General features: G+C 41.3%; 1 protein-coding gene across 1 annotated transcript in view; it reads right to left on the bottom strand.

The window, feature by feature from the left end:
• LOC148357138 (uncharacterized) overlaps positions 1 to 14,854 on the bottom strand; it is an 88,008-nt gene that overhangs the window by 41,745 nt on the left and 31,409 nt on the right. Inside the window, exon 6 of the mRNA XM_088347745.1 lies at positions 3,367 to 3,449. Within this exon, the coding sequence (XP_088203871.1) occupies positions 3,367 to 3,449 (83 nt within the window). The remainder of the gene's footprint in view (positions 1 to 3,366; positions 3,450 to 14,854) is intronic.

Genomic DNA, 14,854 nt, shown 5'->3' with positions numbered 1-14,854 from the left:
TCTATCTATCTATCTATCTATCTATCTATCTATCTATCTATCTAAAAAAATGGCCCAAGTTATAATATAATGCAACTAAAACAAATAGTGTATCGTAACAATAGCAAAATGAAAAGAAGTGCAATAAAATGTAGCCGCAAGAAGTAAAACAAAAAATAAAATAAAAGAGGCAATAAGTAAAGTATTTTCAGGACTATAAATCACTCTGGATTACAAGTCTCACCAGCAATGCATAATTAAAAAGGAAAAAAAACATATTAGTTCCATTGGAGTATAAGTCTCACCCCTGTCCAAACGATGAAAAAAAAAGACTTATAGTCCGGAAAATACGGTAATAAAGAGGTTGAAGAGAGAAACGATAAAAAGCTATTAGGATAAATAGGCAAAAATAATTATAAAGTAGTATGTAAGGGAAATTATGGTCTAAGTGTGCCTTTTATACTATATTCTATATTTTACACCCAAAATATACCTTTATACGTTTATATATGTTTATATATTTCTGTATTTTACTCAAAACCAGTTAAGTTTTCAGCGAGCAACTTCAACGTCAGGACAATAAGGTTCCCAAGCCAAAAGAATGTGTCTCTAATTAAAAGCTATGATTCAGACGCTCACTCTGAGACTCCTATCTGTTATCAAACAGGTGCACGGAACTCAGTTGCTAACCATCTACAACTTGAAGGCCACTCGGTACGTTCTGTACTGGAAGAGTTTGATTTCCAAATTCCAAGCTGAGCTTGCTTCATTTATTTTACTCGCACGCTATCAAACGACCAACATCATAGACTGCATTTCCTGTCTGAACCAATCAGAAACCTTATTGTGTCCTCCAATCAGAATCCACAAGACCTTATAAATAAAGGCGCACACTTCAGTTTGCGGAAGTATTTCATTTCAATTCAAGAACGCAACTTTGCCTTGTTTCTATGTGCTTGCTTTCCTTTAATAAACGAGTTCAATTGTAACTTAAAAGTGTATTAAATTATTCGGACATCGTTTTCAACCTGACAGTACTTGGAAAAGTTTAAATACATTGCAATGAAAATGAATAGTGGATCGTAACAATAGTGCATTGACAAGAAGTGGAATAACATTTGTCTCAACGAAAATATGTCACAAGGTACGGTATTTTCTGGACTATAATTCACTCTGGATTACTCAGCAATACTTAATTAAAAGGGAAAAACATTTATAAATTGCACGGAAGTATAAGTCGCACCAAACTGAAAAAACACTGAGACTTATAGTCCGGAATATACGGTACTTCTGCATCCACTCAATATCATCCCCCTTCTCCTTTTGTTTACAGATACTCTGACGCTCTTGCATCACCCCAGCATCCAGCCATTCGTCTGCATTCTCGGACTGACAGCCTCCCCGCCCCCCTCTCCCTTTCCTCTCCATCTCACTTGTCTGATTTCATCAACAGTTCGGATCATTCCTTTTATCAGGCTGCCGTGACTGCAACGCCGTGGTGATATATAACACATCTGTTCTGAACACTGACAGCCGGGCCGTCCTGCATTGACAGTAACACAGCTAATAAGCTCATTTTCCTTGCTGTTCTGTGTCACTTTTCTCTGTCGTAGCTGCTTAGGCTTGTTCCATCTCTGAGGAGAATTGCTTTATTACTCTGCTGGGGATTGGCCTGGGTGCTTAAGGATTCCATTTCATTAAGCGTGTCGCTTTACACTTAACGCTACAACAAGTTGCCGCCGCTGTCCCGCTGTAATGGCGAGTATGCGCTAATTCGACTAACTGTGACGGCATTTGGAGGAGGCGGAGTATTTAAGTCACTGAGAAGTTTTTGCGATTCTTCAAAATAGCCTCGGAAAAATAATTTACAATGTGTAATGACGCGCAGCAGGCTTGTTGCATGAAATTAAAGATGCAATCCATTGCAAATTTAAAAAGAAAAATCCAAATAGGCCAGTCATACATCCTTTAGTCACTTATACCTGTGCAGTGCTGGGAATAACGCTGTGATAAATAACGCTGTTACGTAACAGCGCTATTTCTTCAGCAACGGAGTATCCATCCATCCATTATCTGCACCGCTTATCCTCAGTAGGGTCGCGGGGGTGCTGGAACCCATCCCAGCCATCCTCCGCCAGTGGGCAGGAAACACCCTGAACCGGTTGCCAGCCAGTCGCAGGGCACACAGAGACAGACAATTCACTCGCTCATTCACACCTAGCGACAATTTGGACCGGCCAATTAACTTGACATGCATGTTTTTGGAATGTGGGAGGAAACCGGAGTTCCCGGAGGATACCCACGCAAGCACGGGGAGAACATGCAAACTCCACACAGGAAGGTTAAAACTCATGACCTCAGAACTGTGCCGCGGACGCGCTAAACACTCAGCCGCCGTGCTACCCAGTAACGGGGTAATCCATCGAAGTATTTTTTCTGACGTGTATATGTTTTCCTGCATGCGTTTATTTTTATTTTTGTATGTATTTACAAACATTTTTGTTATGATTATTAATCTGGATCACCTGTGCCCGCTCATTTGTCGCCAGCCGCTGCGTGCCATGTGATTAATTCCCTGCCCTTTTTTAAGCCCCGTCCTGACACTCTCCGGTTGTCAGTCTGTCAGCGAACCTCTGTTGTCACAAGGCAAGCATTTTGGCCCTGACTCCTGCCTGTCCTGTTTTTGCACCCGTTTTTCCACCTGTTCATTCCTGATCTCCCCGTTTGTCTCCAGCTCACGGCTTGTTTTTTGATCCCGACCACGTTTTGCTCTTGTGTCCCGGCTATCGATCTGTTTTTTCCGTCCTTGACACCGCCGTCTCCCGCTACAGAAGACCCAATTCTGTATTCGGATCACGATCCGATTGTATGAGCGGCTTGCTACCCGCATCCAGCGAGCACTGGATCGCGGGTGCTGCCCTTCCTCTTTATATCAATAAACTTGTGGTTAAAGCTACGCATTTGGTCGTGACAGTTTTGTGTGTTTACCTACATTTTTGTCCATCTTTGCGGACGTTTTTAGGGTGTGTTTACATTCGTTTTGTGCGTTTTTGTATGTTTTTATGTATGTTTTCGTGCGTGCATTTAAGTATGTTTTTGTATGTATTTACGAACATTTTGTGTGTTTTTGTACGCTTTATGTGTTTACCTACGTCTTTGTCCATCTTTGTGGACTTTTTTTTGTGTGTGTTTACGTACGTTTTGAGCGGTTTATGTATATTTCCGTGCATGTCGTTATGTATGTTTTCGTGTGTTATTACAAAGTTTTTGTGTGTTTGTGTATAGCGATGTTTTTGTGCGTGTTTTGGACGTTTTTGTGTGTGTAGAAAAATGTTGTGTATCCCACATTGGCCATCAGCGTAATGAGCATTGCATTAGCGCATTTACCTCATCGAGGTTGAGGCCATGCAGAGCTCTTCTATCCAGCGGCGATGGCAAATCAGCCTCCAAGCTGTCGCTGCATGAGCCGTCTGCAACGAGAGGGGTAAAAATCGAGGACATTTCATAAAGTCAACGAACATTTTGGATTGTAAATGAGAATCTCACTCAAAGGTTATGAAACTTTACTCTTTGCCAATGATGAAAAAAACTACAACAGGTACAGGCAATAGATTTATTCAAGCCCTCCAAACAAAGCTGTGAGAAACACAAGAGAAAAATCACATCCAAAAGTGAACTACACTGTTAAATATGTCCACGGTATGTAGCCAAAGCTATTTGCTGCTCTCAAAGCTGTGTTTGACTGGCAGTTATTAACCTTACAATATTTGAGAAAACAAATCATCCCAATGGTATTCGACCAAAAATTGAAGTTATGGTTGTGCTGTTCTAGGCAAGAAGATTGACCTGACTAGAAGTAAAAAATACACTATTTAAATGTAGCACCCTGGTGTCTTTGGGGATGTTAGAGAAGCTTTGGCTTCTTACAATGATGAATGTGAAATCAAAAGTTCCCATTTTCAGGGTTACATTTTCACCAAAAATAAATCATTTTCATTTTCATTTAATCAATTATTATAACTCGGAGGTGGGCAAACTATGGCCTGCGGGAAAATGGTAAATATATGTTTTTTTATCCTGACCACGTTTTGCTCTCGTGTCCCGGCTATCTGAGCGTGTTTTTTTTTTTTTTTTAACTTTTTTTATCATGTGTCCCTTCGTGTGCCCTCATAAATGCTATATTTTTCATTGCACTCATGGCCAACATTTAAACAGCTGGCTACATTTTTCAGTACTTGCTTTTAAAATCAATTTTCTTTATCAATATATCAAATAGTATTAAATATTAGCTCTTTTGTATTGACTTTTTTAATACAAATGATCAAATTTAGTCCTTAAAATGAGAATAATTACATTGCTTTTACTTTTAAAGTATTATCTATAAATAGATATATGTATTTGTATATTTTGAGTTTTTCAAAACATATTAGATAAACAATGAAACAATGACAACAACTTGTGCAGATAAATCCAAACGATTAGAAATGGATTAGCCTGGTTTATCTTTTTTCCTTATGAGCCTCTGGGGTAAAAAGTGACACGCTGGCCATCTCTTCCTAACTTCACACTATAGGAGGTGATAGTGAGTTGGATCATAAATTGACACGTAAAATGACTTGACTCAATGTCCCAGGTGGCACTGTGGCCATCTTGTTATTGGAAGATTGCTTGTTTGATCCCCGACGCTGGACACTTAAATTGCTGTGGATGGGGATTATGATGGCTGACTCTGTGCAATGTCACTGAATGAATGTTGTAAGTGCAGCACCAAACGGCATGTGGAAAATTGCATTTTTTCCAACTTGCGCGAGAACTACCATTTAAATAATGTATTCATTTATTCTTCTGGAGCCCATCCCAGCTGAAATCGGGCAGTGGACAGGGCACCCTGCACTGATTGCCAGCCAATCACAGGGCAAACTAAAACAATATGTCAGGAACCAGGAACGGAGACGGGAACCCAATTGCGTTAGTTTCTTAGTTTTATTTGAAAAGAGACGTAAGCTGGCACCCACGATCCAGTGATCGTTGACTGTGGGGAGCAGGTCGCTTGGGACGCAGAAGTGGCACTTCTCTGGCGAGCGATAGCGGTGTCGAACAGGGAAAAGCAGGTCGGGTTACCGGGGCGCAGGAGCAGAGACGTGATCAAACGGAAACAGGTCGAAGCCGGGAAACGTACGGGAGTCAAAAAACAGGGAGTCACGTTCGGAAGGCTTGCCTTAGCGGGAGCTGAAGGTTCGCAACAATCGGACGCCGGTAACAGGGAGTCGGGGGGTTTCAAAGGTGGCAAGGAGCCAATAAGCAACTAGTAAACTGTATTTGAGACCGTGCCCCATATATGTTGGTTCGAACCCAATGCATATTGTGTCCCAGCTTCTCACTCGCGCATGTAACAATACTGCAAATATTTGCGCTAGTCAAGTCAAGTCAAGTCACATTTATTTGTATAGCCCTTAATCACAAAAATGTCTCAAAGGACTGCACAGGATTACAATTACACCATCGCCTGATCTTAAACCAACATGAGTTCTATTTTATCGCAGAGCTAGATGTACTTATGAAAAGAGCCACATATAGCTCTTGAGCCATAGGCTCCTGGCCCCTGTACTATAGGCTATTATGCATCAAACAGCAGGTGAAGCACACCAAACACTGAGGCACCAGCTGTTCTCTGCGGCGCCACCATTAAGCCTGGAGGGAGGAACCATTCATCAGAGGGGCCTCGCATCATACATTGCATTGCTGGACTGCCTCAACATTTGTGTACCCCTGGAAGAAACACCAAAAAACAACAAATGGAGCTGATGGAATAGCAGCTCAGATCCCCTTACAACTTTTCTTTCGGCGCTTCTAATAAACCAACCATCTATCTCCATTATGCCCCCGAAATTGCTATTTGTCGCTTTGTGGGGAAGAAATAATCAATATGTCTTGTGGGGGCAGCGAGCGCATTAGAGGAAGCAAATTGATGTCTCTCGCCCCAGCGCTCCTTACTTTGCACACTGCACCACAACTAATGGGAAGCCTCACCGGCTGCCAGACAGGGACCCGACCAGTGTCAATGCCTGTGATTGTGTGTGTGCGTTTACACATGTGCAGATGTGTACGCCCCAGCCAAGCAAGTGATGCTCGGTGAGGCAGAAGGTAATTTGTTAATGCAAAGTGAGTGCTGGTTTGTTGGTGTGTGCGCATTTGGACGCCTCAGCCAGTGCAAGTGTGTCGTTTTCTGCGTCCGGTGTGTTTGTGTGTCCGACGTGGCCGCTGCCTTATCTGTCCCAGCCATCCGGCTTTAGGCCTTTGGGCTGTCAGAAGCAGATAGCCCTGTCACCAGCCCAGCGCCCCTTTTCCCCAAGGGACGAAGGCTTCCTACAGCGAATGACACTTCCAGAAAATCCCCTCCTGACAAGTGCATCACAAACAGAGGTGACTTGCCCAATAGTCCATCCACTCGCCCGGCTTTAATTTCATTACACCTTTTCATCTGTCTTATCTAGGAGATGTGTACCCCCTCTAAAAAGCGATAATAAAGAAAAGACATCATAGGCTAGGTTCACACAGCAGGGAAATCGTGATTTTTTTTTTTACATTGATACAACCTGTATCTGATCTGTTTAAGTCTGTCTGAATGGCACAAATCCATTTTTTCCCACCAGACCAAGGCCACATTTGAATATGGTCCGAAATCTGATACATATTTGGCTCCTGGAATGCAACTTTTGTGAATGGTTATAGCGCATTCATTCGACCTGTACGTCATCTAGAGGCGGGAAGAAGCGTGGTACTCAACAACCATGGTGGACGATAAAGCAGAAAGCCTTCTAATTAGGTAAGTGAAGTTTTAAATTTAATTATTATTTGGGGTGTGAGGGGGTTAACTCTGTTGAGTCTCCGGCAGCACAATAAATTTGCATTAAATTGCTAGATATGCTACCGCAGGGGTCGGAAGCCTTTTTGACCCAAAGAGCCATAAAAGCAAAGGAAAAAAATAAGGTGCAAGCAAAGTTCTTTGTAAAATGTCACAAAATACTGCATACGAAGCCACTAACATATTTACCTTCAGTGCAGATAGCGCTGGGCAATGGAGTAAGTGCACTCACCCAATCAAATTGCTCTAAATCTTTGCTAGGGTTTCTGGTTAAAACATTTGTTTTGTGTTAAAGCATGTTCTGTGGCTTTTCATCATAAATTGTCTCAACAATGATTGTTTAATGAGCTTCTATATAATGGATTTTCAAGCAATTTACAGCTACAAGAGGGTCTGTCGGTGTGACACCTTGATTCTACACTGTAGTTAATATTGTGTCCATTATATACTGGACTGAAGTAATGTGACGGATTTGCTTGTGCGTCAAAACGGCTCTGCATTAGGCAACACATCCAAAAATACACAAGATCTATTCTTGTCTCTGAGCAATTTGTACACATGAGAAGAGCCATATACGGCTCGCGAGCCATAGATTCCTGACCCCTTCGCTGCGGCGTTAGCATCCATGAGTACTTCTGCAAACAATAGACGCATTGCGTATGACTTCAGGTGTCCTCTTCTGCGACTTTACTTGACCTGATTATTAATTTTACCACCCATCAAACATAGAACTAGTCCAGTAGCCTGTCTTCTCTCTTCCTAACAGCAAAGATGCTACAGACGGTATGTGACACGCTTTTAGAAAAAATACCACTTCTATCTATCGGCTTCAATCTTTTTGTGATGATATCAACTTAAACTAGTGCTCATCTTGGGACCAAGAGGTCGCAAGATGCCCCCGATAAGCAGGCACCTTGCATGGCTGACTCCGCTATTGGTGTGTGAGTGTGTGTGTGGACAAGTAAGTGTGAATATATATATATATATATATATTTTAGAGCAATTTGGGAGGTCATCTGTGACTGGTTAAAGCGCTGTAGAAATGCATATAAGTTACCCATACCATTTAAACATGATGAAGGAGCAATATGCGAAGGATTGCGACACACGCATGACAAGTCAAGAGAAGCCCAGATATGCAAAGTAGGATTTGTGAGAGGAAGCAAGTGTCAGAATAATATCGGAGCTGCTGCATTATATCACGCGGAATGAATATTTGAACAGTTTGGCAGATACTGTGACAGCCTCAGAATAAATTCATCTTTCTCTCAACCCCCTCACAAACACTCACAAAATCAATCTCCGCCTGCGACATCGGACTGCTCAGAAGGTCGCCTAAAACACAACGGCTCGAGTGGTGGCTAAGGTGAAGGGATTTGCCGCGTGGGTCAGAACTGGATTTTTGATTATCTATTTTTTCGCGTTGTAGGCCATTTAGGGAACGTCAATCTTAATTTAGCCAGGAAGCTCTTGCACACAAATGAAGATGTGCATGCTTCTTTTACTTCTAGCATTGGTGGGCAGTGAGAGCCTGCTTAAAGAATACAAAATAAAAATGTTATCTAGCACATGATGGATAATTTTGCTAATTAGAAGCATTTTTTGTAAACTTGGTAGAGAACATTTCTTAAAATTAATCTACAAAATGTGCTCGGTTTACGTTCAGAGGACAAGGCCCCTCGGCTGCGCCGGGTTCCTGTATCGGTGGTGAGAAAAAGTACCTCAGCTGCGCATGGTTGCTCTCTTGGCTGCAAAGAGAAGACTCCCCTGGTATCCAAACCTTTCAGAAAGCAGGCCAGATTTGGTAAGCCAAAAATGTGTGAGGGCTGACTCTTCAGCCTGGCTTTCTTTGAACAGTCTTTAATGTAAATGTAAATGGTCTGCATTTATATAGGGATTTTCAAGTTAATGAAGACCTCCCAAAGCGCTTAACAATGTGCTTCACACTTATCCCTTTTACACACTAACTAACCGATAGGAGTGTCAGCCATACAACGTAACTACCTTCTATGGGGGGCAGTAGGGATTCAGTGTCTTGCCCAAGGACACTTCGGCATATAACTCGGAGAGGTCGGGAATCAAACCTGCGACCTCTTGATCCCAAGACGAGTGCTTTACCTCCTGAGCCAATGTTTGCAACCTCGTAGCCCGCGTTTGTAGCACTTTCATTTGACTCACAGGGTCTCGTGAAGAAGCCCTGTTGTGCTACTAAAAGAGCTTCCAGTTGCTTCACCTTTTCACCGTGTTCGTTTCCGGTTAGCTTTTTGTAATCAGCATGTTTCGTCTGGCAGTGCCTCCTGATATTATATTATTTAAAAACAGCCATAGTCTTTTGGCAAATTAAGCAAAAAATACTTCAATTCCCACTTGTCCTGCAAGGGGTAGCCCTCAGTTAACTTTCCTTTTTTTGTTCTGAATCGCCATGTCAGATGTGGGGTGGGCTTGGATTCTTAAAGGAAGACAAGGGCAAAGTGAAATTGTGATTTTTTTTGGGGGGGGGGCAAATTCATTTTATACTGCAGTCAACACTACTGGCCACGTATTATTAATTTTATGACAGAGGCCGCAGGCAGTAAAAATGTGATCTTTGGCCATAACTTGCCCCTAGGCCGGACATTGGACTATGTTGTTAAATTATCTGCATTTATATAGCGCTTTTCAAGTCAATGACTTCCCAAAGCGCTTTACAATGTGCTCCACATTTCCCAATAGCAGCCTTGCAGCCATGTAAGGCGCTAACCTGCTTATCAAATCACCTCATCCAGTTTGCAAAGGCTGCTTATTGGGGGTATTAGGGGTTCAGTGTGTTACCCAAGGACACTTGTAACACGGACGAGCCCTTGATCCCAAGACGAGCATTCTACCTCCTGAGCTACTGCCGCCCCCCAATATTTTTTTGCCTATATATATATATATATATATATATATATATATATATATATATATATATATATATATATATATATATATATATATATATATATATATATATATATATATATATATATATATATACTTAAAGTCTGTTTTATATGTCTACCCTGAAGTGGCTTGTCTAATCTCGTTGCATCCAATGTTAAAGACAATTACACTTATCCAATTGTTTTGCCAGTGTGTGGTAACAGCTTTATTTTTGGCATTGCAAACAAAATAATGTTAGTGTTTTAATGTGAAAAAATAAAAAAGTAATGCATAGATGGGGATTAATTTTTGCTGGGGGGAGCATCCCAGACGTTCAATTTTTTCCCCTCATATCATTCCCAAAGCTAACAGGTAGCAGTTACCGCAAATACACGCTATTTACCTGCAGACTGTGTGAATGAATGTGCGCGATAAGGTTTTTGTCACGGAGGACGCTTTAAGCCATCATAGCGGGAAGAGCAAAAGGTGTTAATAATACGATTAGGCAGCATTCAAGTGTCTCGCTAAGCCATGGCGCTGTGACATTGAGCCGGAATGTAAAATACAAAGAGCCGGAGTCTAAGCCGCTAAATGGGATTCAAACATCATTAATTAGCTTTTTTCCACTTGTGTTTTTTGTACTGCAACGTGTCAAACGTTTGAAAGATAGAAGCCCCCGTGGCTGCTTATCTGCACGCCGCAGCCCTGTGACAGTGCGCCGTCCGGTCCAAGGTGAACCCCCTGCTCTGTCCCTGTACGGAACCGGTTGCAGATAAAGAAGCGGTGTTTAAAGCGAAGTCTGTGTCTTGTTCAAAAGCTTTGCTCGCCACCAGTCTTCGGCTAATCCTTTCCCTGGAGTGACAGGGAAGTAGACACGGCTAATACATAACCAGAGTCTTTGCTTGGCTTTTTCTCTGTTGAACATGTTAGCACGATTACTAAATTGTGCAGGTACACTACAAAAAAAATAATTCTTACCAACTTGGCAGAATATTTTGCTCGTTTTAACGGACATTTTTTCTTGTTCCCATACAGGGGCGTCAGACTTATTTTAGCTTGGGCGTCACATGGTCGTAAAACACTCTTACAGGGGACAGAGTAGTCGAGATTTTTATTTGCTAAAACTAAGATAAAAGTGGCTAAGTGCGGTGGATTTGTTTTATAAAGGCTCTTTGAACTCAGTTGGGCATTGTTAACACATACTTAGAAGAAAAAAATGATCTACTTTCAAATGTTTAAGGACGCCTCAAACAGCGCAACCCACACTTATATATGATTTCTCTCTTTTTATTTGAGAAACAAGATAAAGTACGAATAAGAAATATTATACTGAAAATGAGAAAGACTTGATGCCAATAGTGTAAGAATGTATTTTTGTGAGTGTATATTCTTATGAAAATTAAGATGTGAGATATGTTATGTTTTTTTTTTTAAATCAAAATAAGAAAATAAATAATATAAATATTAGCGTCTGTGATTGGCTGGCAACCATTTCAGGGTGTCCCCTGCCCACTGCCCGATGATTTCTGGGATGGGCTCCAGCACCCCCGGGACCCTACTGAGGATAAGCGGTGCAGCTAATGAGATGAGAGATGAGATGAGATAAATATTAGCGGTCGTCGTCTGTCGTGATGTCCTACTCAGTATAGCCATTATAATATAATTTATGGCCGCACGGCTGGAGGAATCATAAATAGAAGCATAAGTGTGCACTTTGTTTTTTTGAGAAGGGGACAAGTATGCTCCATAAAGTCATAGATAGATAGATAGATAGATAGATACTTTATTCATCCCCGAAGGGAAATTCACTTTTCCAGCAGCATCCCTAAGCTGAGAACAATCGAAAATAACTGAGAACAATCGAAAATGTCACATACTATAACATTTTAGCCAAATGCTGGGCGTTGTATCACCTATAGTGTTAGGTATAACAGTGTTTTTTTTATTAAGGGGGTAATGTAACTAATATTTTCCGCTGTAACAACGCCGTTACCGTTACTGACAGTCAAAAGCAGTGAGTTACTTTGGCTGCAGAACGTTAACGGCAGTGTTTCCCCGCACACTTGACGCCATTTTCAGCGGCGCAGCTTTCCGCTCTCCCTCGAGTTGTTTACATCACGTCTTTTCAGATCACCCATTCATCCATTATCTGCACCGCTTATCCCCAGTAGTGTCGCGGGGCTTTTCGGATCATGTCACCATTCAAAATAGCGACTACCATACAGTTAGATAGCGATTGTGAATACAGTCTTTACTAATGTGCCAAAAGAAAAGGCAAATTAAGGCTGAGTCGTGAAAAGTGAGAGCCCTATATTTAATAGTGCCAGTGCTGTTGACATTGGCGGATGCTACGGCAACCGACATTGGCGGATGCTACGGCAACCGACTCGTGTCATTCGCAAACGAAACTATGAACCAGATCTTGGAAGTGACCTAAGAGAGCTGGCTTATATATATATACTGGACTGTTTCAGAAAATTAGAATATTGTGATAAAGTTATTTATTTTCTGTAATGCAATTAAAAAAACAAAAATGTCATACATTCTGGATTCATTACACATCAACTGAACTATTTCAAGCCTTTTATTATTTGAATATTGCTGATTTTGGCTTACAGCTGAAAAAAACTCAAAAATCCTATCTCAAAATATTAGAATACTTCCTCAGACCAAGTAAAAAAATAATTTTATAACAGCAAAACTAAATCAAACATTTGAAAATGTCCATTGATGCACTCAGTACTTGGTTGGGAATCCTTTTGCACGGATTACTGCATCAATCCGGCGTGGCATGGAGGCAATCAGCCTGTGGCATTGCTGAGGTGTTATTGATGCCCAGGATGCTTCGATAGCGGCCTTCAGCTCATTTGCATTTGTAGGTCTGGTGTCTTTCATCTTCTTCTTAACTATACCCCACAAATTCTCAATGGGGTTCAGGTCAGGGGAATTAGCAGGCCAATCAAGGACAGTGATGCCATGGTCAGTGCACCAGTTACTGGTGGTTTTGGCACTGTGGGCAGGTGCCAGATCATGCTGGAAAATGAAATCCTCATCTCCATAGAGCTTTTCAGCAGATGGAAGCATGTAGTGCTCTAAAATCTCTTGGTACACAGTTGCATTTACTCTGGACTTGATGAAACACAGTGGACCAACACCAGCAGCTGACATGGCTCCCCAAACCATTGCTGACTGTGGGAACTTCACACTGGATTTCAAGCAACTTGGATTTTGCTCCTCTCCAGCCTTTCTCCAGACTCTGGCGCATTGACTTCCAAATGAAATGCAAAACTTGCTTTCGTCTGAAAAGAGGACTTTGGACCACTCTGCAACTGTCCAGTGCTTCTTCTCCATAGCCCAAGTCAGACGCTTCTTCCGTTGTCTTGAGTTCAGAAGTGGCTTGACCATGGGAATACGGCTATTGTAGCCCATTTCCCGGACACGTCTGTGAACTGTGGCTTTTGATACCTGGACTCCAGCTTCAGCCCACTGTCTTTGAAGCTCCCCCAAATTCTGGAAGCGGCTCTTCTTCACAATTTTGTTAAGGCTGCGGTCATCTCTCTTGGTTGTGCAGCGTTTCCGGCCACATTTTTCCCTTCCAACAGACTTTTTGTGGATATGCTTTGAAACTGCACTCTGTGAACAGCCTGCTCTTTGAGAAATTTCTTTTTGTGTCTTACCCTCCTGATGGAGGGTATCAATGATGGTCCTCTGGACAGCACACAGATCAGCAGTCTTCCCCATTCTTGTGATTTAGTTTACTGAACCAAGCTGAGTGTTTTTAAGGCTCAGGAAACCCTCGCAAGGTGTTTCGAGTTAATTAGATGATTCAGGTGATTAGTTGAATAGCCTACTTGTATACTTTTTCATGATATTCTAATATTTTGAGATCGGATTTTTGAGTTTTCTTAAGCTGTAGCCTGTAAGCCAAATTCAGCAATATTCAAATAATAAAAGGCTTGAAATAGTTCAGTTGATGTGTAATGAATCCAGAATGTATGACATTTTTGTTTTTTTAATTGCATTACAGAAAATAAAGAACTTTATCACAATATTCTAATTTTCTGAGACAGTCCAGTATATATATATATATATATATATATATATATATATATATATATATATATATATATATATATATATACACACACGTACAAAATAAACACATTGTAGGAAGTGGTGGATTTTTGAAACTCTAAGGGAAAGTTCAGCTAAGATTATTTCTCTGACTTTTGAATGTCAAGTCAGAAACTGTGGGGGTTGAGCAACCTACTAACATCTCAAAAGTGCATCCCTCAAGGCAAGAACAATCGTGCAAAAATAAACTTTACTGCCAGCGACATGTGACAACAATTTCATGATGCAAGTAAAATCAGTTCTTAGGTTAGTGGTTCCCAAAGTGGGGTCCACTGACCCCCAGGGGGTGAAAACATATTTTCAGGGGGCCCACGACACAATGTCTGATACAGATTATAGTAAAATATTTTTATGGAGAAAGAAAACAAATTTTTTTTTTTTTCTTCCGTTTCGCTATGTCGCAATTCCTATTAGACCTAAGATTTATGGCCCGAGCCCGAACCCGAGGCAATTTCGGGCCGGGTCGGGCCTGAAATGTCAGTCATACGGTCGGGTCGGGTCGGGTTCGGTCCTGCTTTTATTTATTTTTTTTATTTATTTATTATTTTTTTTTTTTAATTAATTAATAATTATAAATATATGTTCATTAAAAATATATACTTAAACTATGTATGGATACCAGACCAAGGAATACTTGTTATAAAATAAATAATTTGGATAAAACGGAGAAGGAGCTGTAATTGCTATTTAACGGAGCCAGAGCATGCTCTGTGCACGTGACGTGAATGCTGTCCTTGTAGTGGGTTGTACATAATTCACCCACGGAACCATTGTTTAGTTAGCGAGTTCCTAGGGGGACTCTTAATTCGGCCGGTTCTAGCGACTCCCGTGTTTGTTTTGTAATTGCAAGTTTACATGTCATTAAAGCAGCTCCCGTTGGCACCTTTGTTTGGCACTCCGCCTACGACTCCCGTCTCTGCTCGCTACATCCTCTTAATAATCTTCCCCTCCGCAAATTCGCATGATTTTGGCCTG

Source organism: Urocampus carinirostris, chromosome 11, assembly GCF_059441175.1.
Source record: "Urocampus carinirostris isolate Australia breed hairy pipefish chromosome 11, RoL_Ucar_1.0, whole genome shotgun sequence".
In the NCBI taxonomy this organism is placed as follows: domain Eukaryota; kingdom Metazoa; phylum Chordata; class Actinopteri; order Syngnathiformes; family Syngnathidae; genus Urocampus; species Urocampus carinirostris.
The sequence above is the reverse complement of the archived record's forward strand: the minus strand, read 5'-3'. Positions and strand labels throughout refer to the sequence as shown.